The sequence below is a fragment of the Passer montanus genome, unplaced genomic scaffold, assembly GCF_014805655.1.
Source record: "Passer montanus isolate IOZ18808 unplaced genomic scaffold, ASM1480565v1 scaffold101, whole genome shotgun sequence".
Lineage (NCBI taxonomy): Eukaryota > Metazoa > Chordata > Aves > Passeriformes > Passeridae > Passer > Passer montanus.
In genome coordinates this window covers 1,357,638-1,381,824 of record NW_024356616.1, presented here as the reverse complement: position 1 = coordinate 1,381,824, position 24,187 = coordinate 1,357,638, and the positions used below count along the sequence as shown (strand labels likewise).

The 24,187-nt window shown below is 51.3% G+C and overlaps 1 protein-coding gene across 9 annotated transcripts in view; it reads left to right on the top strand.

The window, feature by feature from the left end:
* Nucleotides 1-24,187, top strand: part of ANK1 (ankyrin 1) — a 53,499-nt gene that overhangs the window by 6,758 nt on the left and 22,554 nt on the right. For 7 of the 9 annotated variants that reach the window (XM_039716117.1, XM_039716125.1, XM_039716136.1 and 4 more), the window contains exons 2-9: nt 16,635-16,736; nt 20,383-20,481; nt 21,428-21,526; nt 22,222-22,320; nt 22,422-22,607; nt 22,744-22,842; nt 23,324-23,422; nt 23,733-23,831. In XM_039716117.1, the coding sequence (XP_039572051.1) occupies nt 16,635-16,736; nt 20,383-20,481; nt 21,428-21,526; nt 22,222-22,320; nt 22,422-22,607; nt 22,744-22,842; nt 23,324-23,422; nt 23,733-23,831 (882 nt within the window). Of the gene's footprint in view, nt 1-9,287; nt 9,440-14,743; nt 14,798-16,634; nt 16,737-20,382; nt 20,482-21,427; nt 21,527-22,221; nt 22,321-22,421; nt 22,608-22,743; nt 22,843-23,323; nt 23,423-23,732; nt 23,832-24,187 lie in introns of those variants that run through there. The other 2 variants (XM_039716153.1, XM_039716145.1) reach the window with 2 other exon arrangements.

The following is a 24,187-nucleotide window of genomic DNA, read 5'->3' as shown; positions in this document are numbered from 1 at the left end:
GACGAGGTTTCTATATTTATACAGGGATGAGGAAGGAGGGAGAGCTCATGTTTGTGTGTGTGGCCAGGCCACCAGCAAGATTCCTGTTTAAAAGGAAAGGTACTCCAGCAAGATTGAAGGCTGTGGTTTGTCACTGCACTGTGGTGACAGGACTTTGCAGGCTTTGTAGGGTGCATTCATGTGCCTACATTGGAACTTTAAAACGGGAAATGCAGAGAACAGCACACTGAAAGCCTTTGAAGAATATAAACTGTGTTTGATTTTTAACCAGTGTGATAGTCTCTGCAAAAGAATAATAAATATTGTCACCTTCTTACAGTGTCATTTCTCCAGAAAAGTTTGTCCAAAGGTGTCCAGATACTCTGCAGGAAATGCAGTGTATTGAGTCCATTCATGATGCCATGCTTGGAACGAGGAGCATTGTGTCTTTCCCAGGACTTGCTGATTACAACACCAAAGAATAAGATAAATACTGTGAGAATATGACAGAGAGGTGTGGGGTGAGTGAAACACAGGTTCAGCTTTAACAATTCACTTGCCTGTGTACCGAGTCTTTATTTCATTGATCTGAATATGAAGGGGAAGAGTAAAAGGTCCTGCTTTGGTCTGCCTGAAAATCAGCTGTACCTTACTGAGGACTGAAGTGTGAGTTTTTACTGTGTGTTATAACCATAAACATATATCTTGTAGGTTCTCACACTGTTTTTGAATCAATAACATTCTACTGTAAATGCTTGCCATGGATTTGATTATAGTAATAACTACTGTGTCCTTAAATGAGATGCTAAACTTCAACAATCCAGTTTTCTTGTGAATCTCTGCATGGAGTTTCTCTTATTTTGGAGTGATTTTTTTATTTATTTCCCCTCTCCATTTCCCTTGTGGTGAATGAAAGCACTCAGACTGACAGTGGGAACAGGGAGTGGACTACAGGGAGTTGGTGGTGTATAGAGAGTTCTGAGAAAGGTAAATCTTACTGAATTGGCTTTTGATGTTAGAGGTGCCTTTACTGCAGTGGGGAGTGTTGTAGTTCTTCCCATCTTTAATGCAGAAAGAGAAGTTGTGTCTGTGGAATACTGGTTTGGCTTGGGGAGGGGGTTCAGAGCTAAGAGATGCCTGCATGGGATCAGTATTTGTCCTGAAGGCTTTAATTTCCTATGCTTTTCCATTCTCCAGCTCTTTTCCTGGCAGCATCATCTTAGCTGGCAGTGACAGGAGGTTTGGCCCAAGCAGGAATTGCTCAGCAGAGCATGGCATGGCAGCTCTCTGTGCACGCAGCTTGGACGTGCAATGTGCTCCTGCTGAGGAGCAGCACGGTGGTCAGCAGGCTGACCCCCTTCCTCTGAGCACTGGGGGAAAATGCTTCTCCTCAGCCTGCTGTCAGGTGGCTGTGGAGCTGAGATTGCAGTAAGAGGAGCTGCAGTGTCACAGGGAGAAAGTATAAAATATCTGTTGCCCACCAGTACTGCATCAGCAAAACTGATTTTCAAACTCGTCCCTGCCAGTGGTGAGATGTGCTTCTCAGACTTGTCAGGGGAGTCCTCCAAGCCCAGCAGCAGTTCAAAAATGCATAGCAAACACCCCTTCTCTCCATTCAAAAGGTGAGGCAGCAGCATTTGCTGTCTCTGATATTTCACAGGGATCAGCAGCACTTTGCAGGGCCTCCCAGCGTGTTGTGTGGCACCACCATCATTTTCTGCACAGGGTCAGTGAGGGACACTCATTCTGCCTTTCCTGCATAGCCAGACACTGTGGGTAAATTGCAGATATTTGGGAAGAGGAGCTGACATCTTTCATTAATTCACTTTGCTTGAAGTCATGCCTTAGAGCTAAGAAAGCTGTGAAGACACTTGGAGCAGCTGATGGAGAGGCTCTGCTCACAGCTGCAATAAGGATGCAACTTCCTCATGAAACTGGGAGATAAGGTTCACCACTGAGAAGGGGCATTGCATACGGAGAGCTTTAGTCTGAACAGACTTTTTCTTTGCAGAGGTGGTGTGGTTTTTGTCTGTTTTGTTAGGAATAAATGCAGCATTTTGGCTGGAGAACGTGCACCGTAATAAGACGTGAACCTGTAGTTTATTCTTGATAGTAAAAAATCTATTGTAAAACACCGAGGAAATAAAAAAAGAGATCAGAAAAGGAAGAAGCTTCAGAGTTTTCTTTACTGTTCTTTGGAGATTTCTGGGGAAAAACCAAACACCACAAATGGAGCACGTAACGTGATTTTTGTCCTCTTTCTGGAGCTGCAGCTGCTGCAGTCAGCTCCCCACCCTCAAGCTGTCTGCTGTTTACTGCCAAGCTTTGCCAGCAGGTTGCTGGGATAATATTAGGCTTTTTTTTAATGACAAAAAAGTGCTTGGAAAACAGATATATATAATTTTTGTATTTACATTAAAAGGGGTATATGACTTGCCAGAGATCTGATTGGGAGGTGCCAAGAAACAACAAAGCATCAAGGAATCTCTCTAAGTGCCCAGCCATGAAAACAAGGACTTAATTTTGGCTATTTTAAAGAACAGCATGAATAAACACCCATGCAAACATGTTTGGGGGATGTTATGCCTCTGAAGAGGCACTAAGGGTTGCAATAAAGCAGGAGGGAAGAGTAAAGTGCTGGAGGCTTCCAGCAGGCCCAGGTTCCAAACCATGGTCAGCAGGTAACACAGCAAAGCAGCTGAAATAGAGCTGGCACTCTCACCTATCTGCCACAGTGGGCATCCTGGCCAAAAGGGTTTCTCAGCCTCTGCCTGCTGGCAGGTGAAAATGGCTCGTCTTTTCTCTTGAAAAGAACTTGAAGAAGTCAAAAGAGGAAATAATAGGATTTCTTCACTGTTTAATTCCATTCAGAGACAAGCACAGCCTTAGCAGTCCCTGTAAAGCAGATACTCAGGCTCCCTCAAGAAGTTAAGAGGAGGAATTCTAAACTTTTACGTTGAACTGCTTTTGTGAGCCTGATATCCAGCATCCTCTATAGCTGCTGTCAAAGATGCTATGATGCTTTTCACAATAAAGTGCTTGTGTGCATGGATTGACTCTTCTGTTCAGCAAAAAGCTTTCTCAGGTAATTGCATTCTGCTTCTTTCCAGCCACTTGTTTCCCCAGCTCCTAGAGCTGCTGGAGGCTGCCTCCTCTTGGTCTGTGTATGGGATCACCACTTTAGCAAGAGGGTGAAAGAACACAAGGAAACTTTGCAGCTCAAGTGTGGGCTGAATCTTAAAATGAAAGTGGTGGGAATGACAAAGTGCAGGACACACGCTGTCTATGTAGAAGAGAGACTACTCTCTGAAGCAGGAAACTACTTCAGGTTTCTGTGTTTCATGTTGTAAAGTAAATTCTGTCAGAAGTCTGGCATAAAAATCCCTCAGTTGTTTCAAATCTTTCTCTCTGCCCCTACACTTATTGGTTTGTGCTGAGCCACCCTGACCTGGCAGCTCAGTGAGGTGGGTAGATGCAGGGTCAGTGTAAAGTGTAGCAGCGGCCATCCCCCTGAATGGGGAATAATGAGCATTGTCTCCATGATTGCAGAAGGCTAATTAAATTATTTATTAAGCTATATATACTATATTCACTATACTATATGGAAAACCCTTTGCCCTTGCCAGGCAGTCCCATAGACTGGATCCAACTGTCAATGAATCAAAAGAGCATCACCAGAGTCCAATTAAAAAACTACCTTTTGGTAAAGAATCTCCATAACCCATTCCACACATGCACAACAGGTGCAGATATTAGGATAACAATTCTTTTTCTGAGCTTTCTCACATCTTCCCAGGAAAATCCTGGGTCAGCTATGTCTCTCTGTGTTCAGAGGATATGTGGTTACCACAGAAAAGCATTTCCTGGCACTGACAGCACTGTTTTTTTTTTTTTTGCAAATCCTCAGGGAATCATAGTGCTAAATGCTGCAAGAGTGTTAATTTTGTAAGGTAAGCAATTGTGCAGCTTGGAGGTGTCCTTGCCGTGCAGGGCATCAGACCACCAGCTCCTCCTGTGGTTGGCACAACTTTTGTGTCATGTGGAATTACTCCCTCCCCTCTGCTGTGATGCAATGGAAGTGGGGACCACGTTGTGCTGCATCTCACGTGGCTCTGCTGGCTTGTTCTGGCTGCTCATCCCTTCCTGGGTTCCTGTTAGTGGCTCTGGGGCCAGCACTCTCGTGGGGCTCAGCTCCCAGCACTGATAAAATGGAGCACAGGCATCCTGCTTTTTATCACTTGGGGGAAGGGAGATTTTTTTTTTTATTATTAATAACCCAAATTACCCTGTGAAATGGCACTTGTCTGATGTTAAATATTAAAGTCCCTTAAGCGGGTGAGCTGGGGCACAGAAGCAGCAGTGTGCTGGTGGTGATGGGCTGTGGAAGAAGATGAAGTGGTGCTGGACAGCATTCATACTCTCTCCCTGGAGGGCCTTCCATCCTCAGGGCAGCCAGGTGCTCTTGCACACAGCTCCCCAGCTTCCCAATGGCATTTTTCACACTTTCAACATTCCGCACACTCTGAGCAGATCTGAACATCAAAGGCTGGTGGATCCTGGCTCTGGCGTCGCCATGGCAACAGCAGCTGAGAGGATTTGGATGTTTCTGGGATGGGATTTTGCTGCTGGGTGTGCTGGGCAGAGTGGGGCTGCTCTTCTCCCATCAGTGGCACCGTGGGCAGGGCGCTGGGGAGGGGATGGTCTGGCCCAGCCCAGGAGCACTGTGCTGCAGACCCCTGTGCCTGAACTGCTCACCTCAGCTCCCTCCAGCCCGGGAGGGGAGAAGGGAGCCCTTCCCATGCTGTGCCACATGTGGAAGTAGGTCAGCTGAATTATATGCTCATTTCTCTCTGTTGGCTCTCAAGGGAGCTGAGCATTGAGCCTTGCTCCAGCTTTGACTCTGGAGGAGCCAAAACTGCTTCAGTGAACCTGTCCTTGGGATGCTGGCTTCAGGTGCCTCTTCTACCCCCCTGCAGCTCCAGATGTGCTGGATGCAGTGCATTTTCAGGAGTGAACATAAAGCTGAACACTGGGAAAATATGATATTGATCTGTCTGGGTAGCGTGCCACAATCAAGGGGCTGCTGTTGATCCTCACTGTGAGTCTGTCAGGCTGTGTGTCCTGGGCAAAACGCCCCATCCTCCTCCTTGTGTGCTGCAAAATGGCCCCTGGCATTGCTGTGTGAACACAATTCTGTGAACATTTCTCATTTGGGTGACTCCAGCATCTCTGGCCACTCTCTGCTGGGGGGACAGGCACACGTGTGATTTATTCAGACATGCAGGGAGCAGATGTGCTTTGAGGGGTGGTGTGTGTGTGCAGGTAGGCACTTGAGAGTGATGGGGGGTTTGGTGCAGGAAAACAGGTAATTCTGAGCACCCAGCCTGCTCCTTGTGCTGCCACAGCAGCAGACAAACTCAGACTTGTGATCTCAGTGCTGCTGGCCACTGCATACTAAAGGAGAAAATATTTTGTCAAACTGCCTGAACATGACAGAGCAAGATCATTTGGGTGGAGGCTGTGGTATTTAGGTAGAGTGCAGACCTTCAGAGGCTGAAAATAAAGGTGCACTGACAGCGTGGGGTAAGATCTGAGCTCTGGCTCTCTGGCTTCATGCTCAGGTGCAGGTTTCTTTCCCAGAGGAGCAGAGTGCAGCCTGCCAGGTGGGCACTGTGCATTCATCTTCTCTCACAGGAGGTCACTCTCTGGTGCCTCCAGGCATGCACTGCAGCCAAGTGAAGGAAATCTCTCATTCTTGAGATTCCCAAACAGGCATAACATTTAGGCATCTCTCAGTTATTGGTAGACTTGCAGTTCCAGCAGCACCAGTGGATTCAACAGGATCAATAGCTGGGGTGGATTAGCTGCAGCCTGAGAAGAGTCTTGTTACATCTTTCAGATTGTGCCTGTCTGAATGAAAGCTGAAATCTGCGCCATGAGCAGTAATTAAGAAGTGATTTGCCCTTGGCCCATATTGTGGGCATAGTGCCAAATTCTGAGTTCCCAGAAGTGGTAATGTTCAGATTCAGGCTGAGTTAGGTGATGCTTTTTGCTCTCAGAACTGCCTAGCCTCTAAGAGGGGTCAAACATCGAGTGCTAATCCTGTGGTGAGATGTGCTCTGGTCCACTGGATAAGAGAGCTGGATGCAGAGGTTGCTGAACAACTTTATCTGTGCAGATATCTTCTTTGCAGCCAGGATAGCACAGTACTAAGCTGCAGCATAAACAATAGGCAGGAATATTCCTTTCCTTTGGGAGCTTTGCAGCTCTTTCATGACTTCACTTTGAGAATCTTTCTGAGTTTTTATGCTTGAATAAGTAAATAAGGTAAATCTGTGTGATGATATTTTCAGTTGTGTGGCCTGGCTTGTTCAAATGATGAGCAAAAAGAACACTTGATAAATCCTGGTAAGATGCCAGAGAGGCACATGCTATGGAGCTGTCTGTCTGCTCAGGGAGGGGCAAAAGGCTCCTGAAACATCTTGGTTTGGGGCTCAGACTGCTTCCTCTCCAAGAACTAAATTGTGGTTGTGCTGGTAGAAGGCAGCTGTCTCTTGGAGTAAGACAGCAGTCTGCTTCATCTGCAAAGTCTGCTACAGTGCACAGTTCAAGGAACACAACCTTAAGAAGATCTATTCAATTTGTATTTCTGAATTTCCTTTGGGAACCTCAGATTAAATAGCTCTGAACTGACAAATGACCATAAATGGTTTCTTAGATCAAGACTGTGACAGGAAGAGATTTCTTATTTCTAATAGCTGCAGAGCTTTGCAGACCCAGTCCACTGGGTTTCTTTTCATTTGTTCTGTGCTCCTGTGTGCCAATTTTTGGACTGATTTGAGAGATTTGGCTTCCCCAGCAACAAAGGAGATGGAGAGGCAGCCAGAGAGCAAGGGCTGGAATATTTGTGTACAGCAAATCTTTGTCTCCCTCCCACCACATCCCATTGCACGACTCCTCCTCAGATGGAAAGGTGAAGAGCAGAGTGCTGACCCCTCACATGCTTCCTCTGCTGCTCATGGCTGATGATTCCAGCACTTTGGAAGCTGAGCACCAGTGGCACCCATGGACTTGCTGTGAGGTGACAAATCACCATGCCAGAAGCCACAAACACCAGAGGAAAGCAAAGCCTCAGCTCTGTGATGTTCTGAGGGCTGCCTGCTCTGAGCTGCAGCATCTATCTCAGCTCTGCAGAGCATCCTTACCCACTTATTTATGCCTGCATCACTGCTGCTCTCTCCCAACAGGAGGAAGTGGCCTGACAGCGCCACTGTTTTTCTGTGTACCTTCTGTTATCCATGGCTGGGCAGCAGCAGCAGGATTGCCAAACATTTAAATTATTCAGCTTCTGTTGTTGACTCAGCTTTAAAACTGCATTGATGTTTCCTGAGATAATGGCTTGCTGACTGGAACCTGGGAGCCTCAGCAGGTGACAGGAGCACAGGGAGTGTTTTCCTCTCTAAGGAGAGAGGGGACGTGCTGGAGTAAGGTGAACCTGGGTGTATCCATGTCCTTGCACCAGGAGAGGATGCGAGTGCTCAGGAGGGAGCAGCTCCCTTCAGGGGCTGCAGCCTGGACTTGTCCTGGCCTCATTTCTCAGGTGGCTGAGTTCAGGAGGGGTTGTGCTCCTTCCCTGGGCAGAGGCACATACAGCTTCCTCAAAACATTAAAGCCCATTTTTATGTTATTTACTTTTCCCCAAGGTGATGTGTTTAGGGCTCTCTGCTGCACACATTGCACTCCTCATTCCCTTAAATGAAAGGAAGAACAGCTGAGGACAGCTGGCAGCAGCCAGCAAGTGCCTGGTTCTGGGCAGCCACTTCTCTGGTTACATGGCAGATACCAAAACCCAGGAAGGAGCCCTGCATTCCTTCACAGCTACATCATCTCACAGCTGAAGAGTTTCTCCAAAGGTCAGAGGCAGAACTTGGTATCTTGAAAAAAAAAAAGAGGCTCTTTGTAGCTTGAAGGACTAGTTCTCTTCAGAGATCTCTGCCTTCTACACTTCTGACAGAGCTTCTCTTCACCCCTGCCTCTGTCTGCAGTTGCTGCTGGAGTTCAAGGTTTCCATCTCAGGTGTGAACCTGGAATGCAAAGGCACTGAGGCACCAGGGATGCTGAGCCTTGTGCCAGGAGCTGTCTCAGGATAGCAGAGGGAGAAAATAGTTTTCATGTGGGTATGAGAAGTATTGTATAAAAATCTCAATTTCTGTGTAATGCAAAGCATTTTGCCATCCTAACATGTTCTATTGATCTAGTTTTCCTGCCTCTCAGCTTATACAAGCTTTCCTGGTGGTGGGCTGGGCTGTTTTATAGGGATTCCCATGGGAGACAACAGCTGGCAAAGCAGTTGTTTCTTTCTCAGAGGCGCAGATTTTACAAGCTGTGTTCACCCCAGGCCTTTCCAGGTGTGATCATCTCATGGCTGTGCCTTCACTGGCTTGGCCCCAGTGCTGTAACTGGCCCAAGGGCCAGGTGAGTGGTAGCTGGAGATGGAAACCAAGCCGTGTGGCTCCCCTGCTGCACCCCAAATCCTTTGCCAGGCTGGCATCTGGAGCACCAGGAGGGATGATTGCTGCCAGCCAGGCCAGCACTGCCCTGCAGGCTCAGCCCAGGCTGGAGCCCTGGAAAGGGGGGGACGGGAGCGGTCTCCAGGAGGGCTGTTCCTTTGGACAACTGGTGTGACTCCCTTGCGTGTCTTTCAGAGAGGGCATGCACCAACCACTGTGGACCCCTTGCCTTCTTGCTGCAAGCAAGGATCTCCTGAAGGGATGCTGGAGCAGGAGTCTGCTGTGCAGGTAGAAGGGGGGAAGGGGCGCGTTCATTGTTCTCTGGTGGGCTCTAGGCCCTGCAGAGAGCCTGGAGCTGCTGTCACCAGACCTCATCTGCCACTTCAGTTCCATCTCGGTGTCCTCCATTTGGGACTGTGCCCAGCCAAGGTCTGCAGAGACCTGTGGAAAACCCCCAGGTCTCCTGCTCGCTGTCCCCAGCCTGCTTTGTGTGGCACAGACCAAGGGACAGCGTGGCTCTGGCCACGGAGCTGTTTCATCTTGCTGTAAATTGCTGAAGTTCCATCTTCCCTCGAACTCTTTGAAGAGCAGAGCTCGTGCACGTGGGCTCCTCCCTGTTAACAGCCCACAGATGTGTTTATGAAGTGTGGCTCAGGCATGACATTCACTAAACACCGTGCCCAGCCTGGCAGCTCTCCCCAAGCTCCTGACGTGGGAGGACCCATAATCTCCAGCCTCCAGACAGGAGCTTCCTTGTTGTGCTGGCTTGCAGTCAGGTGTGTGAGTGCTGATAGGGTGCAGTCCAGCTGCTGATAACCCCCTTCCAGCCTGCTCCTGCTTGGCTTGGCTGCAGCATTCAGCAGAAGTGGGCTGATCAGAGCTGCAGACCCTGGCTGAGCAGGGTGAGCTGACCTCCTCCTGCAGCGATGACATGCATGCATTACCTGAGGGTGAGTACCTGGGCATGGCTGGGCAGCAAAAGAGGAGAGGAATCAGGTCAGCTGCTTTACATGAGGGAGTTTAGGTGTATTCTGGCTGGTAATATGAACTTCAGTCCAAAGACAATGCCTCTTCTCCCCAAAGAGTTGCTGCTAGATGGACCTCAGGCCAGCAGGAAGGGTTTGCTGCCCTTCTTAGGTCATCCTTGGAGCCAGTGGCAGTGCCTGGCATTGAAACCAGGTCCCTCTGTGCTGTATTTGCCTTGTCCTTCTCACCACTGCTTTACTGGGAGAAGGGAGGTGCCCCAGGTGGTTTTTTTTTTGCAGTGTTGTGGTGGAAAATGTTGATTCCTGTGTTGTCACCTTTCTGCCCCGGGCCAGGTGCGCAGGATGATGTTTCTCTCTCAGCACAGCACTGTGCTAGCTCTGCTTGGAGCAGGTGGCTGTGCTGCAAGGGCTTTGCTTGCATGTCCTCCCCAGGGGTCTGCTGGCAGAGATGTATTACCAGGCCTGTGCTTCTGGTGCTTTTCTGTCAGTGCTTTCTTCCCTGCATGGCTCCCAGAGGCTGCACCCCACGTGCTGGCCAGGCAAGCCTGGCCTAAGGCTCTAGACAGTAAATCTGTGGTAGCCACAGCACAAGGACTGTACTGTGACACCACCAGCATGCAGACCCCAGCAGAAAACCCCCTCCTAAGCACTTCTGTTCATGCAGGCAAAGCAGGTGTGGGCTAGTCCTGCAGGAGGAGAGGCAGGGAATGAGTCAGAGCAGGCTGCAGAAATCAGGAGCAGCTCATAAGCACCACTGGGAAAGAAAAGGAAGCTTCTCCACAGGGCACCAGGGCAGATCCTGGTGGTATGGTCTGGACTCAGCACCTCACCTGAGCATGAGGGCACTGACAGAGCCCAGGTCAGGTTGAGGCTGGTCCAGAAGCTGTGTCTTAGTCCCAGGCTGACACCAGGCAGGCTCAGAGCATGTCTCTGATCCCCCCTTGCACTGCCAGCATGCTAGAGCCCTCTCAGCCCCCAGTGTTTATTGCACAGACCTGCCTGAACCATGTCAGGGTCCAAAAAAGGCAGTGCACCAGGAAAGGAGGAGAGACAAAGCCATTGCTCTGCTGCTGCTGCATCTCTCTTGGCAGCTGTAAATGTTGTTATGTTATTAGAAGAGGTGTAGTGCCTGAGCAGAGCTCTCATGTATTGTCTTCAGTCACAGTCTATATATTTTTTGATGAGGCAAAAATAGCTTTTCTTTTTCAGGATATGCAGAGAGCAGAGGCTCCTGCTAACATCAAAGGAGAGTGACAGCTTTCCCCTGGGTGTGCGTGGCCTCAGCTGGCAGGAGCTGTGTTAATTCTTGCCTGGCTTTCACTCTGTGTGAAAGGAAAGATGTTCTGGTCTCCTTTTCCTGCTCAGCTCTCTGGACCAGCCTCTGCTTCACTCTCCACTGCTGCTGGACACCCAGCACTGCACTTCAGAGGCAAAGTGGTAGTTTGCAAAGGACAGAACAAGATCTTGAACGTGTTACTTAGAAAATCCATTAGGCAGCAGGCAGGTACTGCAGGCTTCCTCAGAGCTGCAGGCTGTGATCCCTCCAGGGGATCCTTATCAGAAAGATCAGGCTGCTCTGCAGGGGCATCTCCTGGCTGCCTGGCTCTGTGCAGATTAAGCTGTTTGTGATATCTGCCCTCCTCACAGCTCTGAGCCTGCTCCAGCTGAAGCAGGCAGCACAGGGGAGCCGTGAGTGGGGAAGAAAGGATCAAATGGCAATGCAGATGTCTGTACCTGGAAATGCTCAGCAGGGACTGAGTTAACCTTTACCCTGACCTGTGCCACCAGTGGGAGTCCAGAACCACCTCTCCTGTTAAGAGTGCACAAAAATGGGCTTTCCAAAATCCCATTACTCATGATTATGTAATGGTGGGGGATTGTGCATGCTGGAGAGGCCAGTCTGATGCTGGCACTGGAAAGCTTGCCCTCTCTTCAGCACTGGAAAAATGCTAATTGACAGGTTACTTCCCTTCCCACAAACCTGACAGGGCCCTTCCTTCCCTCCTTCTTTGGGATTTCTCCCTTGCCAGTGGTGTCAAATTCTTCTCCACCTCTATCCTTTGCACAAATAGACAGATCTTTCCTTCCTGCATGCTCTGATTCACCTGCTGCAAGGTGGTTGAGCTCCCTTTTGCATCTGGATCCTGCTCTGGGGATCTCTGCTGGGTGTAGCAGCCATCAGCCCCTGTGCTACCTGCTTGGGGCTGTTGTGAAATCTCCACCAAGCAGAAATGGGCATGGACAAAGGGTTTACTCAGGCTGGTGCATGAAATGAGAACAAACTCACTTGGCAGATGCCTTCCAGAGATGACTTCTTGTGCCTTGACTCTCATCATGGTTGCTGTTAAGATCTGCAGACCTGTGCTAACTCATGTGGGCAGAGGTGAGGATGATGGGAGGAAGGAACTTGAGCATATGGATTGATCTGTCTTGGGTCGTGTGGATAGGGGTGAGGATGATGAAAGAATAGAATTTAAGCAACTGGGTTGATCCTTTCATCAGACGAATTCTCGCAATGCTTTTGCTTTTCTCTTTCTCCTGGGTTTGCAGTCTCTGCCTGTTCTCTGTGCTCTGCTGGCTGACTGCCTGAGGCTTTGCTGCTGTGGCCTCTCTGGAGATGCTGTGTTCTGCTGAATGCTGCCTTCTACTCAGAAGGCAGAAACTGCCAGTAGGTTTTGTTCCTGCTGCAGGGCCCATTGAGAGCGTCCAGTTTCTGTGAATACAGAAAGGAGAGAGAGCTCCTGTGAGAGAGACAGCCTGGCTTCTGTTTCTGAGCACTTGGAGTTGAATCTCTATCTTCCCTGATTATCCTGTGGGGATCCTAGGTGTCACCCCTAACTGCTCTTAATCCTAGCAGCTCTTTTAGTGTGTTTTGAGGACTGACAAATTCTTCTCATCCGATGAGAAAGGACTGGGATTATCACCTGCAGAATTGTGTAGCTGATCTCTGGCAAGATGGAGAGTTCCAAACCAGCACTGGCTCCAGACACATTCCTAGGTTGGACAGTTAAAAGCAAACCACTACACTGAGGTTTTGGTGTTTCTGCTGGAAATTATGCCTCAAAGGTGAGGATCATGCCCACTGTTGGACACAACCAAGGAAATGTCCAAGCAAATGGCAAGGGCTGTTGTCCTTGGCAAGGGTTTATCACACATCCTCAGCTGGCAGTGCTGACTTTAGGTTCCAGACACTTGCACTAGTAGCTGGAAGTAACTGGATGACCTCTGAGATGTGAGCTGGACCTTTCCACAGCATCTAGACAGGATGCCCACAGCAATAATGGCTTGGTGCCAGGATCAGGGTTTGCATCTCACTGCCAGCCCTGGGGTTCTTTGGCTGTTGGTTGCTGTGTGCTGCCCAGCTTCTGGTGTTTCCTTGCTGGACCTCCTGCCTGCTGCTCCATGAGCCTGTGTCAGCTTGGCTGAAGAGACAAGTGGGCAGTGCAGCAGGAGGTGTGTGTGCCAGGCTGGAGCAGTGTGGGGAGCTGCTTCTTGACTGTCTTTGTGTCCCAGAAAACACTGTGAGATCAGCACAAGTCCCTGCACTCATTTGTGCTTGGAAATCATCTACTTGCAGCATTTAGCAGCTGATCCAGAGCCGGCTCCTGCCAAGTGTGGCCACTTTTAACAGGAGGAGGCAATGCTGGGACCCTCCCTTTTGTTATCAGTGATGAGCAGCAGGAGCTTGTGGGAGCTCCTCCCTGGGTGTGAGTGAGAGCAGGAGCTGCCAGAAGAGATTAGAGCAGGACTCTGTGACCAGAGACACAGCAGGGTTACAAACATCTCACTGCAGCCCTTGAAATGCAGCCTGAGCCTCTGGTCTGACTTCTCCTTTGCTTGGTGGCACAGTGCAATGGGCTCATGTGGTTCCAGGCACTAATGGCATTGTTGCTGTGAGAGAAGGAGGACACCTGGGAAAAGGAACACAAGAAGCCTCTCCTCAGGGCCAGGAGAGGGTTTCATGAGAATAAATTGACTCTGAAACCAGGACAGAGGGAAAGGGAAAATTTAGATTGTCAGCAGGCAAGGGGAGATTTTCCTGGAGGAAAAGAAAAGGAAGGAGAGGAGAAGCACAGTCTGATGTGCTGTCCCAAGTTTTCGACTTTAGAAGGTCTTGGAGCACTTAACAAAGTCCTGATCTGAGGCTTCTCTCTTATAGAATTGCTGGCAGCAGCCTCCTGACACTTCACAGCTTGGATGTCTGTAGAGCATGATGCCTGTGTAGGATTTAGCAGCCACCTAAGAGTGCAAGAGGTACACAACAGCAAGTGAGGCAGCTTATTTTCTCCCCTGGCGTATCTCCTTCCTGGAGAATTGCTGGGAAGGAAAAGGAGAATTGGAAAGCAACTCTGCAAACTCCAAATAAAGGAAAACGAGCAGAGGCAGTTTTTGCAGCTGGCAGCAGTTGCTGTGTCCTGGGGCACACAGGGAGTGAGTGAGGCAGGGCTGTGCTGAGCTTTGTGCTTGTGGGAGGGTGGTGACAACTGCAACGTGTGTGTCTGTGGCTGGCTGAGCTGGGATGGTGCTGACTGGGATGTGTGTGTGTGTCTTCTCCACGTGCACATCTCCTCGTGTTCACGGGGTCCCTGCACTTCTTGCTGTCCGTGCTCCCTTTGCTGAAATTCAGGAGATGGCAGTGACCTGTGCTTCCATTTCCTGGGGAGCAGCCTGCCCTGAGCAGTAGGCAGGCAGTCCCACCCTGCAGGCTGACATCAGGGGGACAATATGACAATGTGGATCTGCTTTTACCACCCGAGCCGAGCTGTTCCATCCTCTCTGGTGGAAATGTGTGCTCGGGTTGCTGCTGTCTGATGTCTGTGCATCTCTGGAAGGTACATGCTGAGCTTGGGGAGCAAAAGGCAGCACCTCTGACACACTCCAGCATCCAGAGGGTCAGGAGGGACCCCCAACCCCTCTCCTGTGTGGCAGGAGTTACCTGTGAGCTGCCAGGCTCCTTGGGCATATCTGTGGGGCTGCTTTTCCTCTGCTGCTCCCGAGGTGGTACCTGCAGCTCTGACCCCCTCCTTGCGCTTGGCAGCAGTCATTTGCTTTCCGGAGGTGCCTTGGTATTAAATATCCTGTCTGACACAATAATGGAGGGAAAATGAACAAATTCCATTAGCAGTTGGCGATCCCTGCAGGGTCTGCATTGGAGGGAGGACGGAGCCTGTATTTTTAGATAGAAGGCAATGTAACTTACTGGCTCTGTCAAAGCTGGGGAGTAGATAACCAAGGAGGGAGAGAGGGGACACCAGGCTCAGGTTTCAGCCGAAGTGCCGGGCTATGGCAGCACGAAAGGGCAGGTCCGGTCCAGACGTGGCTGTGAGTATTCAACACACTTCTCCTTCATGCCCACAGAGACCTCTGCTTTGCTTTTCTGCTTGCTTTCTGCTTCTAGTCTCTGCTGCTGGGCGTGCTGGGGCTTTGGGAGCCCCTTTGCTGCAGGGCCAGGTAGAATTTACCATTTAATCTTCAGAGCTCCATGTGTGTCCCGTGGATGACAGAGCCTGGCTGAGCTGTGCTTGGATTTTCCAAGGGTTTGCTGCCTTGTCGTCGATCCTGACCTGAGAAGCAGAGGCTTCTAGCAGTGTCTGGAGTTGGAAAAGCTCTTTGCATTCAGCCTGTTGCTCGAAGCTGTCAGTGTTTCCTCACTGGACCCCAGACAGCACAGAGTGTGAATGTGCACTTCTAAGCACAGCGCTGGTGTTGCCTCCTGTCTCTTGTGGCTGATCCTTCCGTGTGAGCAGAGCACTGAGCTGCTGTGTCTCCTCTGCATCCACAGCCTTCCAAAGCCACAGCCCCCTGTGAATCTGGGGGCTCTCCCCTCTCCTCTGAGCTGGAAGCAAGCAGAGCCAGCTGGAGCAGGAGGTCATGAGACCAGCACGTGTTCCCCTTGCACCGTGGTGCTGCCCTCCACCAGCTGTCCTTCTGACCCATGGGCTGCCCCACGGGGGCCATGGCACCTTGCCACCGTGCTGGTAGCCTGGCCTGAGCTCTGCGGGCTCCTCCTCACCCTGTCTGTGAGCTTTACCTCCAGCAGGGCCCAGGGCACGGCTGCCTTTCTCAGAAAGGATGAGCTGGGGGAGGCAGATGGAGGAGACCAGGAGGCATCTGAGTTGTGCTGCTCCAAAGTCCCAATTCAAACATCTGAGACTGCAAAGAGAAGGGAAGAGAGGAGCCCTGAAGCTGCGTGGTGCATCATCCTCCCCAGTGTGCCTCCAGTGCTTTTGTTGCTTCCAGCTCCTGCCCAGGAGCTTCCCAATCCTGGATGCTCCTCTGTGGGCAACACAGGATGGCTTGGGGTAGCAGAACAGAAGCTGGCCTGGCACAGGAGGTCCCTTGCTCAGTCCTGATGTGAGTGGAACAAGCAGGGCTCTGATTTTCTCTTGGAGCTGAAGACAGAGGAGTGTGTCCTGCACCCATGCCATGGATGTCGTGTGGCTCTTGGCTGCAGAGAGCCCTTTGGGCTGGCCCAAGCAGGCACATGCCAGCTCCAGCCACCAGTTCAAGCTCCCAGACTCCCAGACCCACATCACTGCATTTCCACCCTGTTCTCCAGCTTCTAGTGAGCCATGCCATTGTCTCAATTTGCTGCCTCACACTGCTGAGTGGTGTTGCTGAAAGTATTGCTGTGCCTCGCCTGGGCTGGCTGTGGTGTAGCAGGGGAGCACTGCCAAAAAGGAGAGTTGTGACTTTCACAGCTGTCAGGGGCTCAGCTGGGGCTGGTGTCCCTGGTGCCAGCACACCCGAGCTCAGTGCTGATGGCTCCTGGAGGAGGGTAGGGGTGGGCTCACCACAGCTCCATCAGTGCAGCTCCTCAGCCCAGGCACAGAGGGGTTTCCTGGGCCAAGGGAGGCTGTCATGGTGGCAGGAGCTGTCCCCTACTGTCCCCACAGTGTGATGGGATGAGCTGCAGAACCTTCTGCCCCATTGTCTGGATGCTCTTCATTTTAAGTCCAGGTCCCAGCCCTTCTTTTTCCTGTCTGATTTGGGGCACCTCGGGCTGTCCCTGCAGTTCCCACTGTGGCTTTCCTGGCCTCTGCCTTTTCTGGTCTGTGTAGTTTTGTTCTCTGCAGCTGAGTGAAGAGCTGACCCAGTGCTGGTGGTGGGGGAGAACAAGGGGGCTCTGAGTTTCATGCTTTTTCTTTTTGTCCCCAAGGCTGATGCTGCAACCAGTTTCTTGAGAGCTGCAAGATCTGGGAATCTGGACAAAGCCTTGGATCACCTCAGGAATGGGGTAGATATTAACACCTGTAACCAGGTAAGTGAAACACACAGGGCTTCTGGTACCATCTCCAGTTCTTTGAAAATGGGGCTGACCAGAGGGCAGACCTGGAGCAGTTGTCTTTGGGGCCAGGAGGGCAGCAATAGCCATAAAGATCTGGGTGTGCTGGCTGGAGCAGAGCAAAGGACACATTAACAGGTAAGCAGAGAGGGCTCCTTTAGTGTGACAAGAAAATGGGACAATTGGGAAAAGCTCAGCTGCTTCTCAGAGGGCAGAGCAGAGCTGTGAAGGGTAGCACAGTGGCTGGAGCATCACAGAAATGACTCGTGGGCTTTATTCCTCTTGCCTGCAGTGCTGAGGCTTTTGGATTCCTAGAGGTTGCAGTTTATCACAAGCAGTGAATGTTTGCAAAATGCCAGTTGTGGTGGTTTGGGAGGTGTTGGGCAGGAGGAGCCCTCCTCATCCTGCACAGAAATAGGTTTGTACAGGAGCAAAGAGCTGCGGGCGCCGAGGAATTGTTTGCACATCATCATCAGAACATTCTGTATCTGTGTGGCTGCCAAATGCAAGTGGCTGAGCCTGAACTGGGGCAGATGCTGCAGGGACAGATTCAGGGGGCTTAGGCTGAGCAGGGGGAGCAGACAGGCCGTGTGCTGTCCCTGCTTTCTGGGGCAGTGCTGCTGGGGAGGCTGACTCAGCAGGTAGCACCAAGGCACACTCATCTGTTCCAGTATCAGGTCCCCAAAGCAGGTGAAGCTCAGGCCTGATTTGTGCTGCAGCAGCCAGGGCAGTCACTGGGGACACTTCCCCCAGGGCAAGCAGAGTGCACCGTGGACATTCACTCACCCCAAGAGGAGAGGCAGGATTTCTACATCCACTGGTCCTCTAGCCCAGAGGGGTGTGGGGCTCTGGAGAGGGCTCTGTAAAGAATTACAACAGGGTGACTCATCCACGAGCTAAAGATGATGGCTTTGAATTTCTTCTTCACCAAAGAGAAGGTCTGCCATCAGCTGTCTCCACTGACTAGCTTCAAGTCCTGTTTCCAACCAGATTTCTGGTGCTGGTGAGAGTATTTAACACTTTGATGGAAAGACAATGGCTACAGCAGTATGAGACTCTTCTCTCAGTGATGTCTTTGCACTGGTTCCTGCCATCTCCCTGAGGTTAGATGGCACTTTGGGGTTTCCTTCTGAGGAATATCAGACCTGTGGGAAAGGTCCAACCTCACATGTCCTGTATAGAATAAAGAGGGATATATGTGGTCAGACCTATCCCACAAGTCCTGTATTCTTGCTCAAGTTCAGAGACCTTGACATGCCATCTGATCTTCATCCACCGATTTCACCTCCTCCATTGCTGCATCAGTGTCTCCATCGTGCACCTTTCGTGTGTCAAACTCCAGCATGGTCCCATCTCATCCACGAGGAGCTGGAGGACTGAGGATGAGTGCACATTGCTGCCAGGACTCTCACCAGCTGGGAACAGCACCGTGATGGCACGTGGGTGCCCAGGAGATGGTCTTTGTTGAGGTGGCCAGTCCTGAGGGGCAGTCCCTGCTTTGGGACAGGCTGTGTGTGAACTCTCTGTGTTATTCTGTAGGGCTACATTTGTCACGTTGATAGCTAGTGGCTGGGATTTCTGGGAATTATTTAGTGAGGGAAATGCAGCACCTTTCAAATGATGCAGACCCTGTGGCAGTTTTGGGTCGGATGAGCTGTCAAGCCAAAGCAAATGTGCAAAACAGCCACTATTGCTCCTGGAGCAGAAATACCAATGGGCCATCAGTGGAAACAATCTTCTGTGCTTCTTGCACAACTATTTGTTACAGGTTAATGATTCATCGCATATTTATAGCATTCAAAAGGTTATTTGTGAGTCCTTTGCATAGAAGGATTATGGTCTGAGGGGAGCATCTGTGGTCTTGCTCTCCGCTTGCTGGTTATGTGAATAACTGAGAAAAAGATTGCATGTCTGTGGCCATTTATACAGCTTGTGAGGTGAGGGTGTCAGTGATTATCTGTATGGGTTTGTAGCTGTGTCTTTGCAAAGAAACAGGGCTTGGCCAGAGAAGATGGACTCAGTGCAGCCAGACATGGCTGAGGAGCATTTCCTTTCAGTGGCACTGCTCTGGGGGCATTACAGCACTCCCACTTCATTTCCCCTTGGAAGCAGACCTTTTGTGCTTGAGGCTTGATAGAACTCTGGAGCTGGTGTGGTGAGGAAGCCTGTGGGTTTTTTAGATTTTTGCTCTTTGTGCTGTAATCAGAGTTGAGCAAAAGAATCTGTCACTCTTCAGGGCAGCTGGTGCTTTGAGTGAGAAAGAGTGGAAAACCTTTTTGTAGTCTAACACTCTTAAAGCAGTTTTGAGTTTAACGGGAGTGTTGAGGGCTGGAACTGAGCCTCCCTGGGCATTTCCTGCTTCCCTGCCAATATTTAGGTGGGGATGAAGCATTTCTGTGAAGTGACCTTCCAGTCAGGAGTTGAAACACATGATGGGAAGGTGGAGCACTTGGGCAGGAGCAGGTGCCATGCAACAACACTGTGTAGGGGTGAGTAAACCTAGCACATGAGAGAAGTGAGGAACAAGGAGAAAAAGGAGCAGCTGAAAATGCCTGCAGGTGTTTAACCTCTTTTCTAGCAAATATCCCAGCCCTTTTGTTCACATCTGGGAAGTGGAAGAGGGTGTCAGAAATAAGAGAGCAGAAGCTCTTTCGAGGATGCTGTCTGACCTGGCACCCCTCCTTCTGACAGCCTGGGGAGGATCAAGGGGCATTGGCCAGTCCTCTGCTCTTCAGGTTCCACGTGTAGGAAAAAGGCAAAAAAGGGAAAAGCTAAACTGGGGCAGATGCAGAGATGCTCCTGAGAAGTCACCTGAGCTTTTTGGGAACTTATTTGAACTGGTAGAGCCTAACAGTGACACAGCCAACATCTCTCTACACTCTTTGCTGCAGCTGAGCTCTGGGGGAACAAAGCCCACCATGGGCTGCAGGACAAGGTACTGGTGGGCACAGACTGAAAGCCAGGGAGAAGCCAAATTCTGGCCTGGAAGCTCACAAAATACTGTGAATTAAATTGGGCTGCTGCTTGATAAAATCATTTCCTGAAGCAGGGCTTCTCACTGCACATCTGTCTGTGTAAATGGTGAAGTTTGTGGTTTGTATGTGCACCTACACAGCAGTGGTGGAGCATCCTTGCTCTGGACTGTGCACAAAGCTCAGCTCTGTGCTTTAGGTGTGAAAAACCTGACTGTGAGGAGGGGCACCCTGTGGAAAGTCACTTGAGCTGACACCAGGGATGTGCCATGAGCAGGGAGGACTGGAGCAGCTCCTGTGCCTCAAGCACATCAACACTGAGCTGTGGTACCACCCATCTGTAGGAAATTGCCTATGTAGACTGCATGTTTTGCTCATGGAGAAACCTCCAGCATTAGTCAGCAACTCAGCATTCAGTTGTGTGAAGTTCTCCTGGCAGCATGGAGCTGTTTGTGGCACCTTGGCTGTGTGCTGGATGTCAGTGCTCAAGGACAGGGCAGTCACTCCTGCCCCCACCAGCCTGGACTTTCTCCAGCATGGGCCAAGTGCCCACAGTCCTGCCTGCACAGGAGCTCAGAGTAGGTGCTCCACAGAAGATCCATGCCCGGGTGATGGCTGTAATTCCCTTCTCCCACCTTTGCTTCCTGCAGAATGGGCTGAACGCCTTGCACCTGGCCTCCAAGGAGGGCCATGTCAAAATGGTGGTGGAGCTGCTGCACAAGGAGATCGTTTTGGAGACAACGACCAAGGTGAGGACAGGGAAGTCTGGCCACAGCTCTGCACACTGCCTTTGCTGCCAGGCACAGCAGCTGAGCAGGGATCATGCTGTTTGCTGTCAGCCCCCAGGGGCACTGTGCCTGTGGCAGTGCTGCTGGGCTGGGCCCTAGCACCAGGCTCTGGTTTTAGCACAGGCTTGGCATCTCTTCATAAATAAAAGAACTTCAGAGAGGAGTAAAATAAACCACAGCATGGGCTAGTCCTGTCTTACCAGCATCTCCTCCCCTAGCCCCTGCATGTTCCAGCCCTGAGATGGCCTTGGTACCACTGGCACAAGCCTGGAGAGCTCTGGTGCTCTGCAAATAACATATTGTTCTCTCGTGCACCACCACAGCAGGTGTGGTTTTCTCTTGATGACAAGCAAGACAACACAAGCAGGCAGGGCTGGCAAATGAGCAGCCTCCAGCACGGGCTGGAGGGCTGTGAGAACAGGAGGAGGCCTCAGCTGCCACCTCACAGGGCTCTGGACACAGAGCAGAGTCTGGCATTCTGCCACACCACCCAAAGGCACAAGTGGGAAGAGCCTGCGTGTGCATTTTCCAGCCTGCTCATCATCCCCTGTGTCTGCTGGCCTGCCTTGGCTGGCGGGGTGCACGCTGCAGTTTTGCCTGAACACTGCCAGCTCAGCTCCCCCATCCTCATCCCTCCGTGCTGAAGATGCACAGCACCTGACAGTGCACACAGCTTCTGCTGCCAGTAACCTCACGGGAGAGATGAAATCACTCTCTTCCCTGGCCAGCAGATGGGAAGGGTGGCTGGTTTACAGCAGGGATGGAACACAGAGTGAGAGCTGCGTGGCCTTCTAAAGGTTTTCCTGGCCAGCTGCTCTGCTTGCATGCCTGTTAGCATGTCAGGCCCATCTTCCCCTGGCATCCTGGGTGCTTCAGCCCCTGAGGACTGCTCTGTGGTGTCTTTCAGAAGGGAAACACAGCCCTGCACATCGCTGCCTTGGCTGGACAGCAGGACGTGGTCCGGGAGCTGGTGAACTACGGGGCCAACGTCAATGCACAGTCCCAGGTAGGGTGAGCTGGTCTGGAAGAGGAAGGCACCCACCCTGTGTGGTGGTGGTGGTGTCCTCGTGGTGGGAACTGTGCCCAGCATGGGCATCTCAGCAGCCTTTTGCAATTTCCCTCTAGTCTTGTTCAGGAGCAAGGAGCTCTGCCAGACTCCTGGAAAGAGACAAGTGTGCAAATGGTGTGGAGGGAGGCTTGAGGCACATGGGGACACCTGTGGGGTCTCTGCGGTGTTGAGGGAGTCCCTGTCAACACATACAGGCATGCTGAACTTATCCTGGGAGGACCCATGGCTGATGCCTCCCTGGCAAAGCTTTGAGATCTCCAGCAACACCTCCAGTTAAACACACTGTGCTTCCTTCACTCTCTCTTCCTTGGGCCTGGGAGAGCTGAAAGATCTTCACATTTTCCTGATGAGAGAATTGTCCCTGAAGCTAGGGACAATGCCAGCAGTGTCTCCTGTCAGTTGACTCTTACAAAGCACTTTTTTTTTTCTGGATATGTGGAGCCTTGGGCTCCATCTCTCTGTGATTGTTCCACAGTTGCCAGGTTTTTTTTTTCTTTTTCACACCCCCAATGGATGCTTCTGCCCCTGTTCACTGATCTGGGAGAGTGGGTTTTGATGGGGGTATAGGTATTCAAAGAACTCAAGAAACACAAGGAAGAGTTGTGTTGATGTCCATGGCCCTGTGTTTGCAGAAAGGCTTCACACCTCTCTACATGGCAGCGCAGGAAAACCACCTGGAAGTTGTGAAGTTCTTGCTGGAAAACGGAGCCAACCAGAACGTAGCCACAGAGGTGAGATCCTTGGGGAGGAACCTATGGCCCTGCTTGTGGGGGCTGCTGAGGGATGTGCTGGTCCTGCCATGGCTCCTGGATTCTCTCCCTCTCCTTGGCAGGATGGCTTCACCCCGCTAGCTGTGGCTCTCCAGCAAGGACACGAGAATGTGGTTGCCCACCTTATCAACTATGGGACAAAGGGTAAGGTCCGACTGCCTGCCCTGCACATTGCAGCCCGCAATGACGACACTCGCACAGCTGCTGTGCTGCTGCAGAATGACCCCAATGCTGATGTCCTCTCCAAGGTGTGTGGTTTTCCTGTGCTGTCTCCGGGAGCTTCCCCGCGTCCCCGGGGAGAGCAGCAGCTCGGTATGCTGTATTTATCCGTGGTTTCATCAGGGAGCATGGGTCTGGCTGGCTGATCCCTCCTTCTTTCCCTAGACTGGATTCACCCCTTTGCACATTGCAGCCCACTATGAGAATCTCAGTGTGGCCCAGTTACTGCTGAACCGTGGAGCCAGTGTCAACTTCACACCCCAGGTGAGTGCAGAGTGGGAAGCCCCTGGGGCTTGTGCTGTGCCTCCTATCCATGCAGGGTGCAGCAGCTCCAGGGCACGCTGGTGAGGTGGGACTATGCAGAAAGCAGCATGGGAGTTGCAATTAACAAAAAAAATGGGCTTTTTCTGCTATGTCTCCTTCTGTTAGAAGCAGCCATGCATCCCTGAAAGCTCTTGGGGACCTTGTCTCCAGGCTGAGGGAAAGCTGGTGCTGTTGCTGCAGGGCAGAGCTCATAGAACCTGCAGTTGGGATGCCTCTTCCAGACCCAAAGGCAAAGCCCAACCCACGAGCTGGTGCTTTCCTACAAGCTCTGTGTAGCTTCTGGCACTGCCCTGTTAAACAAGCTGCTCCCCAGTGCTGTCCCCGGGTAGAGATGCAGCTCTCCCTGCCCTCTCTCCTTTGTGTTGCCTTCTTGAAAGAGAAGGAGCTGCTCCTTCTGAAAGATTGCCGTTCCTCCTGACAGAATGGGATCACCCCCCTGCACATAGCCTCCCGCCGGGGCAACATCATCATGGTACGGCTGCTGCTGGACCGGGGGGCCCAGATAGAGACCAGGACCAAGGTGAGAGCACAGCCCCCCTTTACACAGCCATCTCCCTCCCTGAGCTCCTTGTGCCCAGTGCTCACCCTGCAAACGGCTTGCTGGGAACGTGGGAGAAGGTCTCTGGTGCACTAAAGGGGGTGGACCAGGTTTTTTGCTGGCACATACAGAAGTGAGAGAAGGCTGCGTGGCTACAAAGGAGCTGGGAGCTGAGGCCAGGCTCAGTTTTGCCTTATTTTTCAGACAAGTCCAAAGTCCCTGTTAGTCCTCTAGCTGAGGGAACCCTGCCCTTCCATGCCACACTGAGCCCTTGAACCCTCCTCTCTTCCAGGATGAGCTGACCCCTCTCCACTGTGCAGCACGCAATGGACATGTGAGAATTGCAGAGATCCTCCTGGACCACGGGGCTCCCATTCAAGCCAAAACCAAGGTACCCAGTGGCCTGGGGCTGTGGTTGGTGCCAGCTCCCAGGGCAGCACAGTGGGTGTGCACAGTTGCTGGATGGCACCCGTGACTGCCTTGGGGCTTTTTTTGGCCTGATGAGGGACAAGAACCTTCCTGCCCTACTTAGCCCTAGCTGGAGTCCTTTGCCTGAGGGCTTCATCCTTCAAAGGGACCAGTCCTGAGAAGGGGATGGCCTGGGCACAGTCTGCCCCGTGGCAGCAGCTCTTCAGGCCCTTCCCTCCACTCCACATTGCTCCTCTGTAAGTCCCAGGGAGGGATTTTGATGTTTCTCTCTGGCAGCACAAGCTGTCCCATCTGCCCTAGAGTAGTGTCTGGGGGTGC